At 34.6% G+C, this 23,541-nt stretch overlaps 1 protein-coding gene across 2 annotated transcripts in view; it reads right to left on the reverse strand.

Annotated features, from left to right (window-relative positions):
• LOC149574878 (sister chromatid cohesion protein SCC2-like) overlaps positions 1-23,541 on the reverse strand; it is a 210,077-nt gene that overhangs the window by 139,129 nt on the left and 47,407 nt on the right. For both annotated transcript variants that reach the window (XM_089814728.1, XM_089814727.1), the window contains exon 6: positions 8,487-8,594. In XM_089814728.1, the coding sequence (XP_089670854.1) occupies positions 8,487-8,594 (108 nt within the window). The remainder of the gene's footprint in view (positions 1-8,486; positions 8,595-23,541) is intronic.

Consider the following 23,541-nt stretch of genomic DNA (forward strand, 5'->3'; position numbering starts at 1 on the left):
TCTAATGCTCTATAAGTTGTCACAATTAAGAGGATTGTGACCATGTGACATTTATATGGGTCTATCCCCTGTGTATATCATGAGGAAGTGACAACTTCCAAATGATCATCACATTATTTGGGAGAAGTTGTTGTAAGGTGACAATCTTACAATCAACTTGTATCATGAGATCTAATTAATTGAGTAAATGGTGAATGTCTTGTATCTCAACATTCTGGGAGGCCATTACTCTTAGAGTACTTGATGAATATTATTGATATTCTGGGAGGCCAATACTCTTGATATCATATGTGATGTCTAAACGTTTTGAGTAAGTGGTGAATATCATTAATATTCTGGGAGACCAATACTCTTTATAGAAAATGTGATATCTAAATGTTTTTGAGTAATTGGTGAATATTATTGATATGTAACGCCCCGCCAGGGATCCAAAAGAATTAACCTAAAGTTTCACTAAGTTTGCTAAACATTTTTTTTTTTTAAGTAAGAATGTATAACATACACATCAAACACATAGTAGCGGAAGCAATAACATGTAATCATCGACAAACATACATTGCAAGTTACATTTCTTAAAGATCCCAAGACGTTGAGTCACATTTAAATTTAATTAATTCCAAGTCTAACAACTATCACATACATAAGAAAGAATAATCAGAAGACCCATGTCCATATAATACATTTGTTCCGAATGCCTCTTGGCAAATTAATTCGGAATGCTCAATCATCCACTGCACAAGTCACAGGGTATGAAAGGCTTAAAAGAATATACATATGTAAAGATAAAGATACATCATCCTCAAATCCATGATACAAAGTACAGTAAAATAAATGAAATCATCCACCATACATGATACATCAATACATCCATAATGATAAAACATCCAAGTACAGAATGAAGGTAAATGCCAATCAAGAAAACTCCAGCCACGGTGACCACGGAACGGATCTCAATGGTAAGAGTAAAAGCACTACCACCCGACCGCGTGGAACCTAAATGGTCCACTCCCACCGCGCTGAGGAGATAGTCTCAAGTCCCAAACAAGGTATCAAAACACCAAAACACAAGTACTCTCCAAGTCTGGGAAATCCTAAAAGTATACTAACTCAAGGGTTCCAACGTAGATAGACATCTAAACCCAGAGGTACCACAAGACACGTAGGAAACCTAATATGCAAGCGGGAAAGTGTCATCGCAAAAGTCACGTAGAAGTTACCCGAGCAATCCCTTAGGAATCCCAGGTCCCTACTGATCCCTGCGGCCACTAGTATCCTCTCGTACTAACGAGGCATACTATGGAATGCAAGGTCGTAACCAAGCGTTCTCTCTACCCCATCCTAGTCTGTACTAGCACTCAAGGCATGGGAGAGAACATACAATTATCTTGTTAGGTTCATTTTCTCCCATTTAGTGTAAATGTTTTCACTTATTAAATCAACTTACAATGGGTTACTCCAGGCAGCCTCTTAGGGCCCCGATCCCCATTGCAAGCCACTTCCCGACACTACACATAGATAACCTACCCTAGGCTCATGAAATCATAAATCAAAGAATCATAATAAAACCACCTCAGTCCTATACAAGCAACTGAAAAACATCATAAAAGATAAGCCACAAAATTACATCAGTTCTTCATGAGCAACATATAAGCATCCAATAATAATCATATGATCACGACAGTTCTCTATCAACAACTGAAGGCATCAATGATAAATCACAAAATCCAATGGTTCTCCAATGAGCAACCAAAAAGTATCCCAATAGTAAATTACACTACTGATCGAAGACTCCAAAATGGTCAAGTCAAAACATGACATCATCAAGAACATAACAAACACTTCAGTCCTCTCAAGCGACCGAAAAGCAAACCAAGTATAACTGATCGAGACTCAAAAATGGTTATCAAATATAACTGATCGAGACTCGAAAATGGTTAAGTCAAGTATCTCAAATATATATACACCACAACGTCACATAAGAAGACAGAAAGCAATAACAAACAGTAAACACAATCATGTCATAGAGCACTTCATCACATTACCATGGTCGGGTTAAGAAAGATCGAGACCAAATCATCATGACATCACATTCACAACCCCGAGCCTCTGATAACAACCTAAACTGGTCAACGCTAAACCAACCCCATAACACTCAAACATAAACAATATATAGAAAACATCATAGTCTCACAATTGGTTTTGATTTAAAAACATACAGTTGAGTTAAACAATAAGGTTTCAATTTTCAGTGTTTATTTTCAAGTCAAAAGTTTTATAGTTCAATTTGATTGATTGATAATATACTATTGAGTTAATGAGAGGTTTCCATTTCCAGTTGAACGTAAGTTTTAAACAGATAGAATCTATAGTTCACCTTTACAAATTATCTCGTTCCTATCTCCAAATGAAACACCTAATTACCCTTAATTGATTTTAAGTCAAAGTCCTAAAACAATCTAAGGTAATATTTAAATTATTAATAATACTAGTTGATTATAATAATCTACGCTTCCATTAAAATCGATGTTATAATATTAAATTTGCTTAAACAAATTTTTGATTTAATTAATCTTAATTAAGTCAAACTTTAAATAAGATTAATTAGTGATACATAAAAAATCATATTATATTTATTAATAATTTATTTATTTATAAAATTATTAATAAATAATAATAAAATTTCAATATAACTTAAAATTTAATAAATTTTAAATTAAATAATAATCATATTAAATAAAATAATTTTATTTAAAACATTTTACAAAAAAAATCGATTTATAAAAGTAAATCGTAATTCTTTTTTTTTTTATATAAAATATGGCGTGTTTAAAGGCCCGCCGGCCTGCCATCCACCTGCGTCCGCAGGTGTTACTGCTGCCGCAGGCAGCAGTACCACCTGCTGTGGCAGCGTGGGAGTGTGGGGCGTGGGAAGTGGTGGCCCCGCCCCACTCCAATACAATATATATTTTTTTTTTTTTTTAATTTTCTTTTTTTATATTTTAAAACAATCCCCAATTTTGATTTTAATAAATGTATAAAATAAATTAATTTTATTTTAAATTAGATTTATTTAATTTTATTAAAACAATAAATATATATATATATAAAATAAATAATGTTTATTTTAAATTTAGTTTTTATTTAATTTTTATTAAGACAATATCCTCCAAGGAAAATATATATAATATATATATATATATATATATTTTTTTTTTTTTTTTTTTTTAAATTAGAACTTTCAATTTTACATTCAAAACCCTTACCCAATTAAATCTTAATTTCTAAATCAAGAAAACAAAGGTTCTAAATTCTAATAATTCTTCCAGTCTCCATGGACACAGAAATTATTGACGAACAATTAATAAATTCACAATATTGAAAGCTTAAAACTTTCATCACAGAGAATTCGAATTTACAAACCCCAGACACGAAGAAGACAGGAAAGATAATTGCGTATTTAATTGATAAACAAAAACACAAGACCTTACCTGATCCTGATGCTATTATGCAATCTCCAGGAACTGTAAGAGAATTCGCTCCTCTCAATAACCTTCTTCCGAAAATTTTTCTTTGGTATTAGCCTTCTGAAATTCGCTTCCAAAAGTTCTCCCCAAAAATTCCCGTCCAAATTCGTGTATCCCAAAAATGAACACCCAAAGTTGTGATAAGCAATTTTCTCCTCAAATCGGGGCACTAATTGTGCGTTCACCCGAGAAGACTCTTTTCACAACTCAGTTAACTCCAAATTAACCTTTATTATCTTTTCTTTTCTTTTGCATTCAACTTTCATGCACATTAAGTTGATTTATTAAATAACTTTATTTAATATTCCACTTGACTTCTATTTTAAATTAATTTATTACTTTAATCTCATGTGCACTTCATGAAATTAAAAGAACATTATTAATTTCTATTATTTAATCTTTTAATTTATTTCTCATATTTAAACTCATGCTTAGATCATGTGATCTAGAATTCTTAATAATTTTATATCTTTCAACTTTTAAAATTAATTTTAGAAACTTAATTGATAACATATTTAATTAATTTAATTAACAATAATATTTAGCATTTATTTAAAAATGAACTCTAAATATATTATTATTAAATTAAATAAATATTATCCTGTTCTAAATTTATCCTTGAACTTTAATTTCCAAATTTAATTCTTTTATTTAATTAATTTCTCAATTAATTAAATATTAAAGACATCATATTAATTCTCCATTAAATTAAATCATTAATTAATCTTTTTAATTAGACTTAATTAATAGAAAACACAGCAAGGACTCATATAACATCATACGAAAACCCAACATAGAAAAACACATACTAAATCAAACAAAAAGGGTTATAATCATGAAATTACATCCTTTGATGCATTCGGAGGGTACTTAACTCAGATACTTGTCCTAATTATCAATTAGGACAATTGGCTACAGGGTTTAGGATTTGGACTTAAGAGTTTATCTCCCCTCTCTTACCATTGAGACAATACGATAGGGTACGCTCATCTTGGCAATTCAGGGAAGTCGATACCCAGTACCTGCAACCGGCATAAAATCCACGCATGTACAAACACAATATTCTAATATAAACAAACAATGGCAGGAAGTGGTGCATCGTGTAGATCCCGATGACTACGACTCCCTTCCTTAACCGCATCAGAAACACCATACATAAATAAAACAAACACGCACACCATACACATGCAGTATGGGGTAAGTATCCATAAGAAGGCACATGTGATAATAAACCATCAATATCTGAAAACATTGTATAATCATCATACATGCATGAAATATAGAGTACCAAGTAATCTCATCATATAATAAATTGAGTATAAAACAACATCTGATAATCTCTAAAATAATAATACTAATCATCAAACATAAATTGGCCTAAAAGAGTTTGGCAAGATAACTGAAAATACGACTTAGGGGCAGGCACTACATGATATTCTGGGAGGCCAATACTCTTGATATCAAATGTGATATCAAACCTTGTTTTTTGAGTACTTGATGAATATTGGATGTCAATATTCTGGGAGATCAAGACTCTTGATATCAAATGTGATATCTTACCCTAAGTTTGAGTATTTGATAAATATCATATGTTGATATTCTTGAGATCAATACTCTTGATATCGTATGCAATATTACTGAGATATACTTATATTACCAATGGTGTAATATTTGTTTTGTGTTTATCCTCCCTTGCTAAGAGGGAGTGTTAATGTTTGATAGCTTCTGTCAGATAACTCTATGGTTATTCATATAATTATATATGAGATATAATATTATGTGAGATATAAGCTTATTATTTGAGATCTATACACACACACACACAAATATAACATAATTAAGTTTGTATTATTAATTATCTATTTATTGAATAGACATGTCTATTCATTCACCCATGCTCAATATAAATGAGAGGATGTTGCATATGGAAAACATATACCTTGAACAGGCAATGCCATTACATTTGCAGCAGATCCGAGAAACATCAACAGTGTTGAAAGCTTAAACACTTTATAGTCCACCATCTGTCAGTGAAATAAGTCGTTGAGTGAGCTAGTCTCGTATTCAGAACATTCCTCACATTCAAAAACCCCTTTATCATTTGGTTACATCGCCCTTCTCTATTCATCCATCTTGAATTCTCCCTTGTCACATTTTGAGTTGGACACCAATTCTTCACTCACCACCTAACTCCTCACGTCAATGACATACTTATGTTCTTTTCTTTCAATGTACAACTTCCAACCAACACGTGATCACTAGCCTCATCCTCTTCACATGGTGGTTCCCTCAATGGCTTCCTTTGTTGTTGGTTAATTGTGTCACCACATATATTTGTCATTGCCATTTTAATTGTAGCATAGTTTGCATTGTCATTATCTTACTCTTGCTTTTTATCTCCATTGCTCAATTGTAAGCATCAACTAACAACGACAAGGGCACCACATTTATTTTTCTTCTGAGGGAGGGAACAATCCCTTGACGAACAACCACTTCTCCCAATAGCTTAAACTCTTCTTGAAATTTCTTCTTAAGGTCGTTCCATGTCGTCGACTTTGGTTCGGCGGATCTGTATTGAAACCGATGACGATTCCCCATGGTGTGGCAAAAAAATGCCTTCAAACAATAATGGTGGACATCCTCACTATTAGACTCCTACATTGTTACACATTTGCAATGGCATATGGGAGTCTTTCTCTTGTCTGCATCTTCTACACCTTGGTTGCCTTTCTCAATTTTGTACTCTCCCTCAATGCGTTCAGTTCATCACCTATTTATAGTTCCTTCAACAAAGACAAGTTCCCAATATGATGCAAATTGATTCAAAGATTTCAATAACTTCAGTTTGGACATTAATTTTTTCTTGTTTGTTCTTGCCCAATCGCATGGATGAATTACTGGTACTATTTGTGAACTTGTCTTTGCTTGAAGCGATGTACATATTTTGATTACCTACTTGGCAACCAAGATCTATTTCGTCCTTCGAGACTAGTAAGTTCTTGGCAACTTATTCCAACCCACACCACATACACGGTCTTTCCCTCTCTCCACTTTAGCTTCAACTAACACTTTGACTCCTACTTCTCTGCTACTTTTTGAGCCTTCAACAATTCCTTGTAATCATTGTCTCAGCTCACCTCACTCTCTTAGACGAATATATCTCCTTATGGGTTTTCCCTCCTCATGTTTATGTGATACATTGGTCTTTATTTGATCATAGGGGCATTAATTGTTCATGGTATACTATCCTTTCTTTGAATCATCGCAGTATTTGTTGCTAATGTTGCTCTTAGTTCCTTTCCTTGCGTTGGTCTTGCAATTCAACAAAATTTTGTACCAGCAGCCTTGGAATTCTCCTAAGGAGATCGAAGATTGTAGGTTTCATTTGAGTTTGTTGCATACTATGGCCTCAAGGATGACTCGCTTTTGGGTTTCCCTTTGCATATACTGATCAACTAAAACTTCCCAAGAGTGTAACAAGTCTTTCGTGACCTGATCCGCCAGTGTTTCTTTCTCGTCATCAACTTCATTTACTAGTACTTTCTATTCAAACAGTCAGCCCATTACTCTGTCATTCTACTTATTGCCATTTGATTTGATCTCAAAGTTAAATCCGGAAACAATGCTTTAGTGGTCTTCCAAACATGAGGTTCTTTATGTGTTGAGTAAACAATGATATAGAACAAAACATATCATACAGAACAAATAAGTATTTGAGACAATCATATGGCAAAAAGATATGATCCCTTATTACCGAACGTAATGTTTGTACAATCATGTCCACGAAATAGTTCCTGATCCAAACATAGTGAGTGTCAAATGGTTGGCTAAGGATGCCACTATTCACAACTGACACAACAACTCAGGAACAAACAACTACTTATCCTGCCAAGTACTAACAAGGCTTTAAAAACACCATTTATTTATTGGTGGTAGTTTCATCATCTAGATGCAAAATATATTATTGACCTTCCTTGAAATTTGAATCTGCCCTTCAAACTCCACTAAAAATCCTCGCAACTAATTCAAATGTATGCAAGAATCACATGAGTTGAGACGAGCATGTTGACTTTTATAAACCAAAAAACAGAAGACTGTTATGCTTTTATGCATCCCAGACACATCTACGTCCCTACCACATCTGCCAAGTCTGCTTTACAGGTCAGCAATTTTTTACAAAATAATCATCATATCTCAGCAGAAATAATCTTGAGGTTTTTGGGGTGTTATTCACCAAATAATAAAACATGGTGAGTAGTTGCAGAATGGTAAATACTTTCTGAATATGTCAAATGGTGCACAAGGTGATTGCAAATGCTAAACCTAATATATTCTTTCACATGCCATACCCTTCCGAATCCAATACATATATTAGAGCAACGATAGGTTTTATGTTTACAAAATAGACTGTACAGATACACAAAACACCTTCATTTTTTAGCTATTTTTAAAGTGGACTACTTATGGCTGCAATGTCATCACAACTGTAAATTCGCTCTCTTAGTCATAGTGTGTCTTTGTATACACACACACACACACACACACAAAAAGGTAGTTCAAAAAGGTGTGGCTAACCTCAATAGTTAGAATTCAAGATGTCCATGGTACACATGACTTCGTACAGTAGTTTAATAGAACCGGGATGAAAAAAAGATCTAGATAACATAAGGCGCCCAGCAAAGGAAGCAGTCAATATATGACAGGAAACTCTGATTATGTTCATAAAATTCCTTAATATAGCACAAGAAGCAATCAGGTTTATCTAATTAAAAATTGAATATAAAGATGCAATATTTTATGGCCAACAATAAAACAAGCTAATCACAACTCTGTGCCATGGGAAATTTAAAATAGCATAAAACAACCAAATTGCGTTCAACATGCATGGCCAGCCAAAATGTTGTCTTAATTAGTTAAACTTGGCAATCAAAAAACAATATTGAAAAGTTGATAAATATGTACCTCCTCTTTATACACTTTCTTTGGCATATTTGGATGAGTCAGTATTGTGAGAGAGAGCTGAACTGCCTCTAATGCAGACATTATGCTGATGTAGTTGTCAGATTCAACCTGCAATTATGCAAGTAAAATTTCATTTCCTCAAAAGAAATGAACTATTTATCATTAAAACATCCTTATCTTAAAGATGCATATTTACCCTATTATTTATCTAGCAGCATTAATAAGCTAGTCAGATTTATATGCCACTTCCTTATAAGTTTTGCACATATCCATTCTGTGAAAAAACTACATAAGCTGGTACATGAATATTACATCAGATTTAAACCAAAGAGGACAAACCAATAAGTAAATATAATAATAAAAAAAATTGCTAGGTCCATCCTCCAACAAATCAATATTGTTAAGTATTACCACATATGCAATGATACTGCCACAATCAAAAGGACTGTTTACATCAACAAAACATTGGCATACAATAATAATCAATTCAATGTACATCCAAAGAGAGAATGAAAGGCACTTGATTGATACCTGGATATAAATATAGCAGATTAATGGAACTCAAAAGTAAAAACAATTAGAATCAAATAGCATAAAGGTAAACAAGCTTGAGCTCGTCTATGCTTTTGAGATGCCAATTTGGAGGAGCTGAGGATGTGCTCCAAATAGAGAATAATAAATGTACAAACATTTGGTGATGGCAGTGGAATGAGGCAAGAAACAAAGAATAAAAGATGCATCTATGTAATATTCCAGTCAAAATAACATCTATATAATTAAAGGTATTAATGAATAATTAATTTAAATTAATAAATAATAAATATAAATATAAAATAATATATAATATTTTTTTACTTTTTTATAGATAATAAAGATATAATTCTAACATTATAATCATGTTATAATATCACAAATTAAAGTAGGTGAATTAATCAAATTATCAAATAATAATTAAAATATTATTCTATAAAACAATAAAATATAATTTTATATAATGATTAACTAATCAGGATATAAAAATTGCATTAATATTAATATTAATAACAACACTGATCGTAATGTTTGGGGAAGAGTATTTGTGGCATGACTGGAGGCCCTGGTCAGATCTAGACATATCATCCCTATTAATGGTTGCAGATTCAAAGGTTGAAGTTTCGGGTGTGGCAAGAAAGTGTCTGGAGGCAAAATGGGGAATTGGTTCGGAGGATGTGGTGAACATGGCAGAAATTGGAGTTGGGTTGCACATCAGGCAACGATCATGGTGTCTCATTGGTAGCGAGTTGGGTGAGCTTTAGCCCTTGCTTGTTTAGTCTTTGGCAGCTCTAGTGGAGGCACATTTACTTCCTGCATGCACGGGGTGGTGTAAGCTACTGCTCCACTTGCGGACCTGTGAGCAAGCTGGTGTTCTGGGGGCAAGTGATCAACAAAGGAAGCGAAAAGTCACGTCTATGAAGTCCTCAACACCTAATGGAGAAGATGGTCGTCCATTGATTCGTCGTCAGCTTTCATCGAAATGGCAGCAGGGTGTAGTGAGGACGGTGGTGTTCCTGGGGCCGGTTTTGGTGGTGTTGTCATGAGTGTGGATGTGTCCCTTCTAGCGGACTGTGGGGGTGCATCTGGTGAAATGGTTGGTCGGGGTGGTTCTGCTTCAATTGGCGGGGTGGGGATCATGGAACCCTAACTTTTCCCAGGAACAGGCAGCAGGGTGGTTCAAGTAACCAATTATAGTAGGCACAGGTTTTGCCTTCAGCGTTGTGGTTTTTTGGGGCATTTCAACACAATTTTCATGTCGTAATACTTGGATGTGTAGCAGTAGTAGGTTGATGTTGATTTTTGCTCAATGGCCTCTTGATTGCTTAACACATGCATGTACTCCTTATTTCTATTAATACAAGCTATTAGATCACCAATCAAAAAAACCAACATTAATTATAATTACATAATAATAATAAATATAATATAGCAAATTAAATCAAATGAAGAGACGCCCCTTTCCTCATTTTAAAGAATATAAAGGAACAAAACTTCAGAAATAAACATTGAGAAGCATGGAGGAAAATATATGAAACTAGTCTACAGAAAATATAATCGAGAAATTTCCATAGATAAAGCAAGGTCCCAACCAGGTACATTTCAATCTAAAGATAACATGAAAAATGGAAAATAGACAAATTGTATAGCTCTCAATTTATAGAATTAAACATCATTATACATTTTAAAGAGCTATGATTGAACACTCTTATTGCTGAGTCTAAGTGGTTCACTAGGCAAGGCATCGACTCTTGTTACTCCTATTTATTTAACAAGTGATTTGTCAATGCAGATTGCACTTCAATTTGGTAGTGTTTTGTCCTAAAAACAAATAGCTTCCCGGATTATCACACTTCTATTTAAAGGGGTAAAGATTGTCATCAACACCTTTGTCATTGGTAGCCAATTACAACTATTTATCAATAACTACCTGAAGCTGAGACAAATCAACGAAAATTAGTCACTGCACATGCACTAACAAATGATTGTCCTGACTACAAGCTCTCCACTCCACCTTAGCTAAGATAACAAGAAGCAGGAACCTGAGAATCCAAATCAAAAACCTAGGGAAACAACTATTTCACTGGCTTATGTAACAAAGAGGTATATCTAACTGTGCTTAAACCCTCCTGATCAACCTCAAGGGGTCAGTTACAACTGTACATGCACAGTCCAAATAAGACAGTTATAAAAGAAGCAATAGAATAGCTCATATTTACTATAATTCACCTCCAAAGTGTTAAATATTCACCAGAAGAATATAAAATTGAGAGCAATAAAACACAACAGAATCATGTATCCTGGGAAACAACCCAGCTCACAAAACATTCGATCCTTTGTTAAAATTCTATAACTGAATCAAATATGAAGTCTCCACCTTATAAGGCTCAAAGATTTTGCAATAACCACTGAATGTCACTGATAAGCTAATGCAGAATTTAATTATATAGAATTGCACTTACAGCAATAAGACTTATTACAAAAATAAATGTAAGATGCTGCGGTCTCAATAGACATTAAAATCCAGAGACTTACAGAATGAACATGCTGCAAATACAATCACCATTATAATCTGTAGGCTTGTATATGAAATGTGCTGCAACCAGTATATATTTTCTGTAGAAAATGTTGCTTTGAATGATACCACAACCAGCCCATACAAATAATGCTTAAAAAGAATAAAAATCCAACTTACAGTAATGAAGAGACTAAAGGTACCTATAGAATGTAACTCCCACATGAGTCTCTTTGTCTACCATGCTCGAATGAGGATAACATAATAATATTTTGACGTAAAAGAAAAGAATACACCCAGCAGACCCATTGACATAACCGACATGCTAAGAGGGCATACTGACTGGATAAATAAAGTGCTCAAACAGACTAAGAAAATAATGTGCTGGCTGAAGAAAAGACAAAATGAGAATGCAACCTGAAGATGAATAAAACCACCGACAAATGGAAGAAAAGAACCAGATATGAAGAGCCACGATAAAAAACATTCATCTTAAAATATTGGACTGAGCTAGAACAGAGAAGTAGGATCGATCAGAAAGACATTGGATTGTAAAACTGAGGCATGAACGATCTATCTTGCAGCTACATCAAAAATTCAACACTCACTCATAGCAAGAGAAAGATCTTCAGAGCATCTTCTTATGACAAAAGCATGAGATGTAGAGGATGGATGTAGAGGTTTCTTGCAGGGCTACCTACACAAGTGCTCTTGATGGGCATGTTGATAACACATGGGAGAAAATTGTTCAATTAGCTAATGATGATGACCCCATGTCTCCTGTGAGTGTTGATGCTTATTTTGATCCAGACTTAATGGTCTCTGCTTACGGTGTGAGTCCTTCTTGTGATGGAGCTGATTCTGAACATAGTGTTGTCCCCATTAATATTACACAATTAGGCATGGAAAATAACACTCATGACATTGATCCGCATGACGACATGGAATCCCCTACCCAAAATGCAAGTGATTGTTCTTATACAGCTACTAGTTCACATGTGTTTGGGAATCAGTTGAAGGTAACTGAAGATAAAATTATTACAGCTTTATAACGCATCAATGACATATATGGGATGTTTGAAAAACACCTTGGAAGTATCAGATGGAGGGAAAACAAACAGGACTCAAAGAGGAATTTCCACAGCTGTTAAAAAACTAAGGAGAGTTTAAAACACTTTTTTATGACTTGTCATCTAAGAAGATTGTCACCTACGAATTTGTCGTTTAAGAAGATTGTCGTCTATGCCTGCAGACCGTGATTTGTGACCTCACTGGATAGGGTCTTTCAGACCTCACTAGTTTCCCTTTTGGCATCTGCGCAGATAAATTGTCATCTTTGTCTGTTTTTTTGTCATATCTCCCCAGTTTGCGTTGTGCTACAAGTTTAAGTGGTGGGAGAAGATTTGACCTTTGTGGGTTGGTTACTAGGTGCTAAGGGATGTCTTCCAGGCCCTGCCAGGTCAGATTCAGCACCAGGACCATATATAAAATACATCATTTAAATAGAAGTTTTATATATATATATATATATGCTTTAAGGATGTGTGAGAGTGGTTTAAGCTTTCTACGAGTTAAGACAAAGATTCTAGATTTTGAAGGTATTTAAGAAATTTTAGACTTGGCCTAATTTCAAGATTCAACATTTGCCGTTCAGCATTGCTTTCCAGTGGACAAATGATTGTAACCTTAAGCCCTTGGTTTGTGCGATGGTATGAGGGTCGTCGTTTATTTTATCCTTTATGCTATGGTAAGTTGGTAATGAACTTGTATGCTTAACCATGTTAGTAACTTTTATTTTGGGCTTAAAAAGAACATCTTGCTTGGGATAGACACATCAGTATCTCCCTCCTGCGGTCCATGGATGTTATCCGGATTTCCTTTGAGTATTCTTGTGAACATGTGTGCTCTATTCCAAGGGTATGGTTTAGTGCTTGGGAATCTTTGGGAGAGTTGGAAAGACTTTCGCTTGTGTAGGCAAATATGTGAGTTATGCCATGTTTCTTGTTTTCTTATCTTCTTTAGATGTTTAATTAATGCACCTGGTTACTCCATCTTATAACGAGTAACTTATAATTAAGAAAAAAAAAATATTAAGAGCATATTTAATCCTTGCGTTCCGAGAATTCCCGAGTGGGGCATTACAAGTCACTAGGTTGTGCTTAAAGAGAAGAAAGAGAAGCTCATTTCAGTATGTTTGGATTCAACGTTCTCTTGGATAAACATGGGAAGCTTGAAACTTCCATTTTGAAAAACATGAGGACGGAAACCTTCAGGCTTCTAGGTGGATTGGATGGAAACTCAATTCATCTTCAGTGCTAGATTAGCAACAGAGTTCACAGTTGAAATTTTAAGTTCAATTCTTGTTTTCCAATCTGACAGTACTATTTTTTTAAAGATTGGGTTATTGTTATGTATTGCTGGTTATTATTAAGCAATAACAATTCTGAAGTTGTTTATCTGAGTATTCGCTGGTTTAATTCCTCAATAATAGAAATTTTGATGCATGCAAATACTGTTAAATTTTAAGTGTTTGAATTGAGGAATTTGGGAAAATATCCGGGCAGGATATTTCATTCATCTAGCATCAAGGACATGAAGCCATGAGCACAGTAATCTAGGTCATGAAACAAGCCACAAACTAGTGTGAGGACAACACCCTCTATCACCCAACCTTTCAGTAGAACAGAGGAAGTCAAAATTGTAAAAGCTTCTAATTTTATATTTTTTCCTAGATAAGCAATTAATAATAATACTTTTCAAAGACAAGCATGATATATTATAATAGCTATCAATGAGTAGCTAGTTGTTGTATCCAACTCCGCGTGATGATGTTAAATCGTAATCCATTGTATTCAAGAATAAAAATCAAATAGGAAAGGCTTCCTCGTAGTTATCTAAACTTATTTGATACAAGTAAATGAATTTTCCAAAAACCATGGTTGTTTAAGAGTATTTTTTTAAATTGTTGAATTCTCGCCAAGTTAAAAAAATAGAGCTTGCCAAGTATTCCCCTAAGTACAAGTCTACAAATCACAGCATAAATGTGAAATGCTTGCCACTTCAAGGGCTAATAAAAATAGCAAGTGAAAAACTAACATAAAGACTTCACACACACTTTATACGTGAATGTGCACACTGTGTAAGTTTCATTGGTAGAGATCGTCCAACTGCATGACATATACAGCAGTGACCCAAGTTTGGATTATAATTTCCTTTTCAAATATCAAGGAGATAGTGTAGGTGCACAACTATAGGAAGGTTATCCAAGTTTTATGTTTAAAAAGGAAAAGGTCCAAAAAGTTCATAAGCATGGAGTTGACCCGAAATTGTCCAAGTTTCTACTCTTAAACATAATAAATATTACTCTAGCAGGAAAGAACATACCTCCTCTACGAGCAAACAAGATATTGAAAAATGAAAGGGAATAACCTGCTCCCGAATACATAACTTGAGGGAGAAAACACTTCAAAAGGCAATATCAGAAGCATTTCATGCAATAAAGGGATGTTGATCATTGTGTTTCCTCACATCATTTTTCTCGTGTCTACAGTATAGATTTCCAACCTAGAAATTCTGAATAATTTCCATGTTTTTTGGCATTTTTGGCATAGATTTCCAGTCTTTGTGCAGGGAGTTTCAAAGAATTAAAGAGTTTTCAAAGCTTTATAAATGTTTAACAAAAGTTGTCAATGATGCAAACACATCAGCTAAACATATCCAAATGTTCCTAGGGTGTGCCAAAAAACTCAAATATAGTAGATTTAATCAAAACAGTTACAATTTTTTAGTAATTTTTTAGTAAATAGATAAAACTTTAAAATTGTGAATTTGATACCTGAGGTTTTATCATATTTCCAAGTCAGATTTCCCTTCAGTACTGGTGTCCACAGATCAAAAATATGAAACTTCAATACATGATGTACAGAAGTCGCAACTAGACAAAAAGAGCAAAGGATAAAATTAAATTTCCTAGAAGGCTGCCAAATGGTTATTGAAGCTAATACTTTGCAGACTCTCGCTCAAAACCAATAGTTCATCGTTGCTTGCACATGGCACTATGAACCTTAATAAAAAATGTTGTCAGTTTAGATTCTGGTACAAATGTGGGTTCCAAATTTGCATTCGATATTCATCCAAATTTTGGAGGGGTTGGGTCTGCTGTCATTTTGGGTTCATCTGTACTACACACACACACACATATATTGCAGCAAATAAGTTCATACACCACAATATTAATATTAAAGCATTGCCAAAAGTCTATTACCTATTAAAGCAACTAAGCAAAATACACCACCACATATATTACCGCTTTAGTTCAAATGACATAACATCAATACTAGCAACTTCAAACTCATCCTTAGGATCAGCCTCAACATCACTGTAGCTCGTAATCACCAACATCAATCGCAAGTGCGTCAAAGTGGTCTTCCAACTCCACACACTCTAGTTTAACATCTCACTGCTTTGCCTCCCCTTTTTGGTAAGCATGGTCTTTGTGTGTTATGAACCTCAAGTTTGAATACACAAAGACCAAGCATTTTATTATGTGGATGAAGGGGTATGTGCCCCATTTCCTCTCGGATACAGATGAACTACTAACCTATCAAGATTTACAATTTTGAAATTAGAGAGTTGAGGAAATAATAATAAAAATAAAAATAAAATTCAATATTCATCAACAAGAATTTAGAAATAAGAATCTTAAGAGTTAAGAACTTACTTGGGATAAAGTTTTGATGACAGTGGGTTGCAAGTGCTAATACATTTGTCGATCGTAGTACCACCATTTATGAGCATCAGCATTTCTTGTCTTCAAGAGCATCAAGACCACAATCATCGGTGCTTGCAAAGCTCGAGAATTCAAACCTCATTGTAGGTCGTATGTGCTCAGGAAAGTCTTCAATGGGCAGCCTTGTACCCTTGAGAAACTTTAGAATCTTTGTGTGGGGCAACTCTAGTGATACTTCCCCTTAGCACCAATTGACTATAGAACATAAGGCTCAATGCAAAGGTAAGTAGATGCAAAGGAGTAGTCATTTTGTTCTATCTCTCTACAATGATAATCTATAGTTCCTTGAAGAACTTTTCTTAAGGATCTTGCTCACTCTCATTTATGATATTTTTAATATCCTCAATCATGGAGTCTATGCCATCATATGCCTCATCCAAGCAAGGCCTATCCATGTCAGTGTCTCAGATCATGCTTAATATGTGCTCAGTGAACCACAAGAAGTACTCAACATAAACCCACCAAGACTCATCTAGTAGCATTGCCTTAATGGCAGCTGCCCTGACACTATCAGATTGCCTTCATATGCTCCAGTTAACACTGATTACCATTCTAGACGGTGCTTCTAACCTTGACAAGGCATCTCAAACAATAGTTTTAGCAGCAAAGCACATCTCAACAACCAATTTTAAAATCAAAACAATTATAAATTAAACTCAAGATTAAAATTTAAAATTTAAAATGTACAAAAATTCACTAAAGTGATTAAGTTTCCAAACATATTTATATTTTAAATAGTTTAGCTTACCTTCAAGCACTCCAATTTCGAGAATTGTCTAAATATGGCTTGCATCGTATGGTGATTTATGATGAACATTTTGATATCCTAAGCATCTTCATAGATTTTCTTGATCCACTCAATCTTAGAGCCAATTTTTCGCAGCATTAGGTTGAGTGAGTGCGCAATACAGAGTGTCCAAAAAATGTGTTTGAATCACTCCTCAACCAATAATCCGCCAGCCCTACAATTCTTCGCATTGACGATTATTACTTGAACAACATTTTGAGGGTCAACTTGCTCGATGGTTTGGATGAAAAAGTTTGTAATGAAAGGATTGTCCTTCACCTTCCCTTCACAACCCATAGCTTTAAGAAGCATTGCACCTATTGGACACAATAATAACATTGACCAAAGGACAATTTCTCACATCTTTCCATCCATTAGATATTATGGTCACATTTTCTTTCGATCCGTGAATCTTTGATGGGCTGCATGGTAGCCTCTACATTGACCACCTCTCTATCCAATAAAGTAGTGCATACATTCTCATAACCCTAGCCCTTGAACCCCTTTGTAGCCTCATTAATTCATCTCACTATTGTTTGCCAATATGATGAGCGAACAACACTAGATGACAATCCATTTACATAGATGCATCTCGCTATGTCTTCCTTGACAATATCTCTAGCTTCATTGAAGAATGATATTTCCAAGGGCACCTTTGCTCTCTTATTTGCAACTAGTTCTTAAGGAGCACACAAGAATGGATGGCCCTCTGAAGGTAGCTTATTGGGACTAGAAATTGAAGCCAGAGATGGTGTTTTGTTTTCGTTTTCTGCATTTTGAAAAGGATGAGAATTAGCATGCCTAGTTGCTTCATCTACTTGGTTTTTCTCTTCAATATACTTGTTCACGATGTAGTTTGGAAGAAGGGTTTTAGGTAGTAACCCATTAACTCATGGCTCCCTTGTAGAAAATTCGATGCCTTCTTAAGGAATAAAGCACAAACATGTTTTCACTCTACTATGAGCTACTATATTCCTCTATGCAATGGCTTCAAATCCACGCGTAACCTCCTCCACATGTCATTGGTTTAACAATTTCCACATATTTCCATAGTGGAGACAATTGTCTAATTTAAAGCGGGAGTTCTTGGTACTAGAAACACTTACAACCATTCTTTCAATCTACAAACAACACACAAAGTGAAAAAGAAAATTAAACCAAAGAGCACGTTTCATTTTGTAAAACTAAACAGTAAAAAAATATTAAAAAGTTTCACAGGCTGACTATAGAATATGTATCTTATACTGACCAATTACAATGATAAAGTTGCATTTTTTTTTTTACTCATAGATGAATATCATATGCATCTTCATCATTTCATTTTGTAAAAAGCAAGTCAAACAACTTTTAAAAACAAACAAGCTACAAACCCTACCTGTAGATTTTTATCACTATTTACACCTTGCCTGTAAACACTTGCACCTTAGCCTGTAGACACTTTGAGAATGAGAAGCTCTTGTTGCAAGTGAGAACTTAGACTATGCCTATTGTGAATGTGAGCACCGAGAATGCAATGATAAATATTAAAAACAAATGCCCCGTTGTCGTAAGTGTATAATAGTAATGCCCCCCAATCATGCCTACGTCGTGTGTTAAAATATCTTGTATTCTTAATTAATAATGTCTTGTATGCATTTAGGTTTACATTTTGCAAAAACAATGCTAAAAAATTTCATTAAAAAGTCAACAATTGATCGACAAGGACCGCATTCACCCAAAGTCATTTCAAATTCGCTTTAAGCTTGTGCCGACTAAAGGAAGTCAACAAAATTTGCTTCAAATTCTCACAGGGTCCTATTCGACGAATTCCAATAAATAGAAATAAAATAATTGATTTAAGCAAATGCAAGGAAGAATGGAATAAAAATCTTCTTGAATGCCAAAAACATGTCAACAATCATTGAATTAATGAATACTTCAAAAACATCCACAAAACAATAAAAAATTAATGAAACACTAGAGGAACTTTCCCTTATGCTTACCTTACTTAACCAAGTGATAAAGAGAAGGAAATCGAATATTTAAGCCATGGGCACTTTTTAGCATGAATTGCATATTTGACAGGTGTGTTCATTTTGATAAGGTGTATTTTAATCTAGAAAATACATCAGAAGCTAAAGAATTTGAATGGAGTCGTGAATTTCAAGTGATTGTCTAATTGGTCTATGTCATGGCCAAAACAGGATCCTTTTCTGGATTATATAAAACAAGGATATTCAACACCACTAGGATTTATAGCACCTACCACAGCTAGTGTACAGTAAAGGATATTCAACACCACTAAGATTTATAGCACCTAGCACAGCTAGTGTATAATAAGCATTTAAGACACTACTACAGGGACAACAATGTTTTCATGATGCATTCAACAATAAAGATGGATGAGCAGCCTCACCTCAGAATTTCAGAACAGGATAGGGCAGTGATTGCAAGACAGGTAGACTGATATATTCATTTTCCCACCTTTGTGTATATCACGGTTTGTGGTTTTGCATTTTTTACTTACCTGCTTCTGAAAAACACAAGCAATCGAATGATAATAATGGAACATTCCAGGCAAAACTAAGATCTTCATTTCTTGTTGTGAAGACCACACATGATGGGGGGTTTCCTAGATGAATTTGGTGCCTGAAAAATGTCCTGCTGTTGGTTTTAAGTATCACAGTGGAAGATTGGGTTAATTATATAAATGAGTATGAGGTAAAGAAAAGAGAAAAAGGTTGCACAAAACATAGCACAGCTGACTGATATTAATATTGAGCAGGTGCCAGAGGACATTTCAGATTAAGAATCTGCAATTCTCAACCACAAATTTGAATTAGCACATATGTATCAGCTACCTTTGCCTATGGTAATTGCTTTCTTAGTGAAAGCACCTCAATTCTAGACATATTCCACAAGGACATCCCCCGCAACTAACCAGCCATACAGGGGTAGCCTTGAGAGCTGGGGGCTCTAGTACACATTCCTCCACTATCTGCCAACTACCACCACCAATCAAGGGGCATCGCAAAGAAGTTTCCTCCAAAGAGTGGATGTCTTTAAGGTATCCACCTAAGATGGGATGTTTTTTAGGTGTCCACCTATTTCCAAGACATTCACGAGACCCTTTCTGGAGTCAATTGCATAGCTTGAAAACTTTGAAAACGCTCATGCATTCCCCACATTATTCAGCTCCACAAGTACATAGAAAAAGAATCAAGAATATTACTTGATATTTGTGCCAATAACCCTAACCATAATGGTTTATGGGCCCCATTCACACTTTAAGCAATAAAGAAAAATAGTGAAAAACAGGAATCAGGATACAGGAAAGTGATCGTATTAGCCCAGTCTTTGTCAGTTGAGTTTTGAACAGTAGAAAGAGTGTGCGCAAGAGTAAGAGGAAGAGCAAGTGCCAAGTCTTCATAAAAACTAAAAAACTCCATAGACCTCATCATTTAAACTTGTTGGATTCTTTCGCTTCCCTGTTATCTTTTCAAAATATAAAGGTTTGGTTAAAAATAGAAAGGAGTTGGTGTTGCAAAATACATGGTGCTAAAATTGTTAAAATGGCATGTGCCATAAAGGAGTATGTAGTCTCGAAGGCCTTAAACACATGGAGAGGCACTACCTTAGACACCATGAGGCATGCTGCATTTTGATGTTCCATCTTTTAATGATTTAGTAAACTGTACTTCCTAAACTCTCTTGTGATTCTTGCCTATATTGCCCCTTGTATGGCATTTGGAAGGGGGGCCCTTTCAGCTGTAATTGACTGTAAGTGTACTCATTTGCAAAAGTACAGTTGTATTGAGGATAATTGTAATACAAGGCTAGAGAGAAGTAGCATAATTATGTAGGTGTTTCAGAATTGTCTAAATGGTGTATTATGCCTGTGATGACCTCAAATCACGAGAACCCTCTATAAGATTGCAAGGAGCTAGTGGCTTGAGAAGGTGATCCCTCACTTTTCTGAAGTTTCTCTCCCATTACATTTATCCTAGTCAAGGCTGGGTTTGCTCCATTGGAGACCATATTACTTCTCTATTTGCTGATATAATCTACCTTACGAATGCACTTATGAATAAAAAACATGGGCAATAGGACCATTTCATGCATGTTTTATATTATAACCAACAATTTCATCAACTCATTGGAATAGATAAGATTTATGTTCAAGTAGTGATAAATCTACACTACGTATGAAACCCTTTTGTCTAGCTCGTAACATGTTTTTCAACTGGACTAAACTCTTTCCCTACAAAAGAGAAAAGTATTAAGTTCATATGCAGCTCATTGCGCTATTTCAATTTATTTTCGAAACGATTACTGCAAAATAGCAGAGTCAACTAATAATTATAAAGTAAAATGGCCCAAAATGCATTACAAGGGTAACTTGGAGATTGCCTCATTATATATCTGTTCAATGCTGGTTCAACATAAGCGTGTGATGTTAGTAACCTATTTTTAATTCTTTGTGTACAGAACCATTACTGTTGTTGAGAGATAGACCTTCTGAGCAGTTTGTAAACAAGTATGGTTTAAATGGAAGTAGCTGCCAAATCAATGCCCAAATTACCAATTCTCTGTATGAAGCATGATGATTTCTTGAAATAATGCCCTTATTACTAGGTAAGTCTCAAATCCTGCAAAGGTATCTTGAATCCACTCAGAACAAGACCTTAGTGATCATGACATCATTAATTTAAATTTTTTGACATGTGCATTATAAAAATTTCCTAAGTTACCAGATTCTCTCCAGCAACCCTCAAAGTCTGGTTCATTCTGTACAAAGTCTGGTCCTTGTCAAATTCTCTCCAAATTCTCTTGCACAGCTATGAATTTTCTGCAAATTCTGTCAGAGGAACGCGGGCAGAATTTGCAACGAATTCTGAAGAATTTGCTATCTAGATCTGGGCTGGATTTGGTCTCAGAACATTTTTTTAGATTTTTTAAAAGTGTTTTTTTGTCCTCCCAACCCTATTGTGACCACGAAAAGACCAAAAAAGATGTTTATATGTCATTTATTCATTTGTGTATGAAACTGAAAACTTTCTTATAAAGGAAATCCGAATTGACAATAGGTGACCTCTAAATTGATGATTATAGAGGAATGTCCTTAAAAAGATATGATATCTTCAAATCCGGGACTTCAAATATTTATCTCAACTTTTGATATAGCCTGGTTAGAAATGCTCTAACCAATACAAAATTAAAATTCAGATAACTGCACTTATCTTTTGACAATTCCTTTCATTATCAAATTGTCCCCTTGATATGGAAATATTTTCCATGCATGTGATCAAGCAAGTGTATCAAGTTGTATGTATGGCTAAATGATGCAGTTAATGTCCTATTAAACTGAAACATAGATTTGGTTGTGTATTTTGCTATGTTCCTTTACTATTAGCAGATTCAAGTATGGATCTATTTCTTGTTGCATATATATACAGACATACATATTTTTCAAAAACATATGTTTTTGTACGGATTAACCCAACACGAATCTAAGCCCAAGCCTAAAAAAATATAGATGAATTTCGAACCCAAATCTCAAACCCGCATCTGTACCAGAATTCGAACCAGCAACTTAGAAAATTTCAATAAACACATGCCAATTATTAGCTCATTATAAAACACAAAATAAAGTAAGTACTCCAACTAAGCCAAAATTCTTAAGATGTTCCATGAAATTCTGGTGGTGGCCATTTATGTGCATGCGAATTTAAGTGCCCTGAATTAATATCTACTTAATTCCTGCAAAGTAGCTACAATTCCTTAGAACAAGGCTGGGGCCATGCAAACTGATTACAGTTTCACTAAATCTCTGCTCAATATTCAGATTACGAAACTAAACAATGTCTCACCCAGCACTAAACCAACTAGTCAGCTAGGACCCCAACATTATCGCAGCATACTCGCATAGTTAGCAATCATTAAACTTTTTACCCCATATCTGATGGTAAAATAATACACTGGTAATGAAAATATATTCTTGATCCCAAAATAGCTTTACCAAACTAGAAACAGTAGACCCTATAAGTGAGAAGCCTTATCATTTCTGAGCAAAATCTACATAGCAGATCGCATTGCTTGATTTGGACACTACTTCCCTCTGCTGAGACTTACCTTCAGCTTTACTCATCAGAAAAGTTGTAATATATCTAAATGACGATAATGATGTATTGTCAGCAGTTTCACTGCCAAGTATAATCAATCTCCAATGTTGACCTTGACTTCATTCCAGTAGAAATAAAGAACCATAAATGTGTGTGCTTTATAAACATCTAGAGGGAAATGTTTTTGGGACATGCTCTTGTAACTGATGAACCATTAATAGATATATGGTCAATAAAAGAAAAGTGGCATCATTCACCTTAATGAAAGAGATTAATAATTCATTACTTCCACTAAATTCAATATGACAGCAAAGAAACATAATTACAATCAG

Source organism: Cupressus sempervirens, chromosome 2 (genome assembly GCF_028749045.1).
Source record: "Cupressus sempervirens isolate cs-2001-9-10 chromosome 2, ASM2874904v1, whole genome shotgun sequence".
Classification (NCBI taxonomy): domain Eukaryota; kingdom Viridiplantae; phylum Streptophyta; class Pinopsida; order Cupressales; family Cupressaceae; genus Cupressus; species Cupressus sempervirens.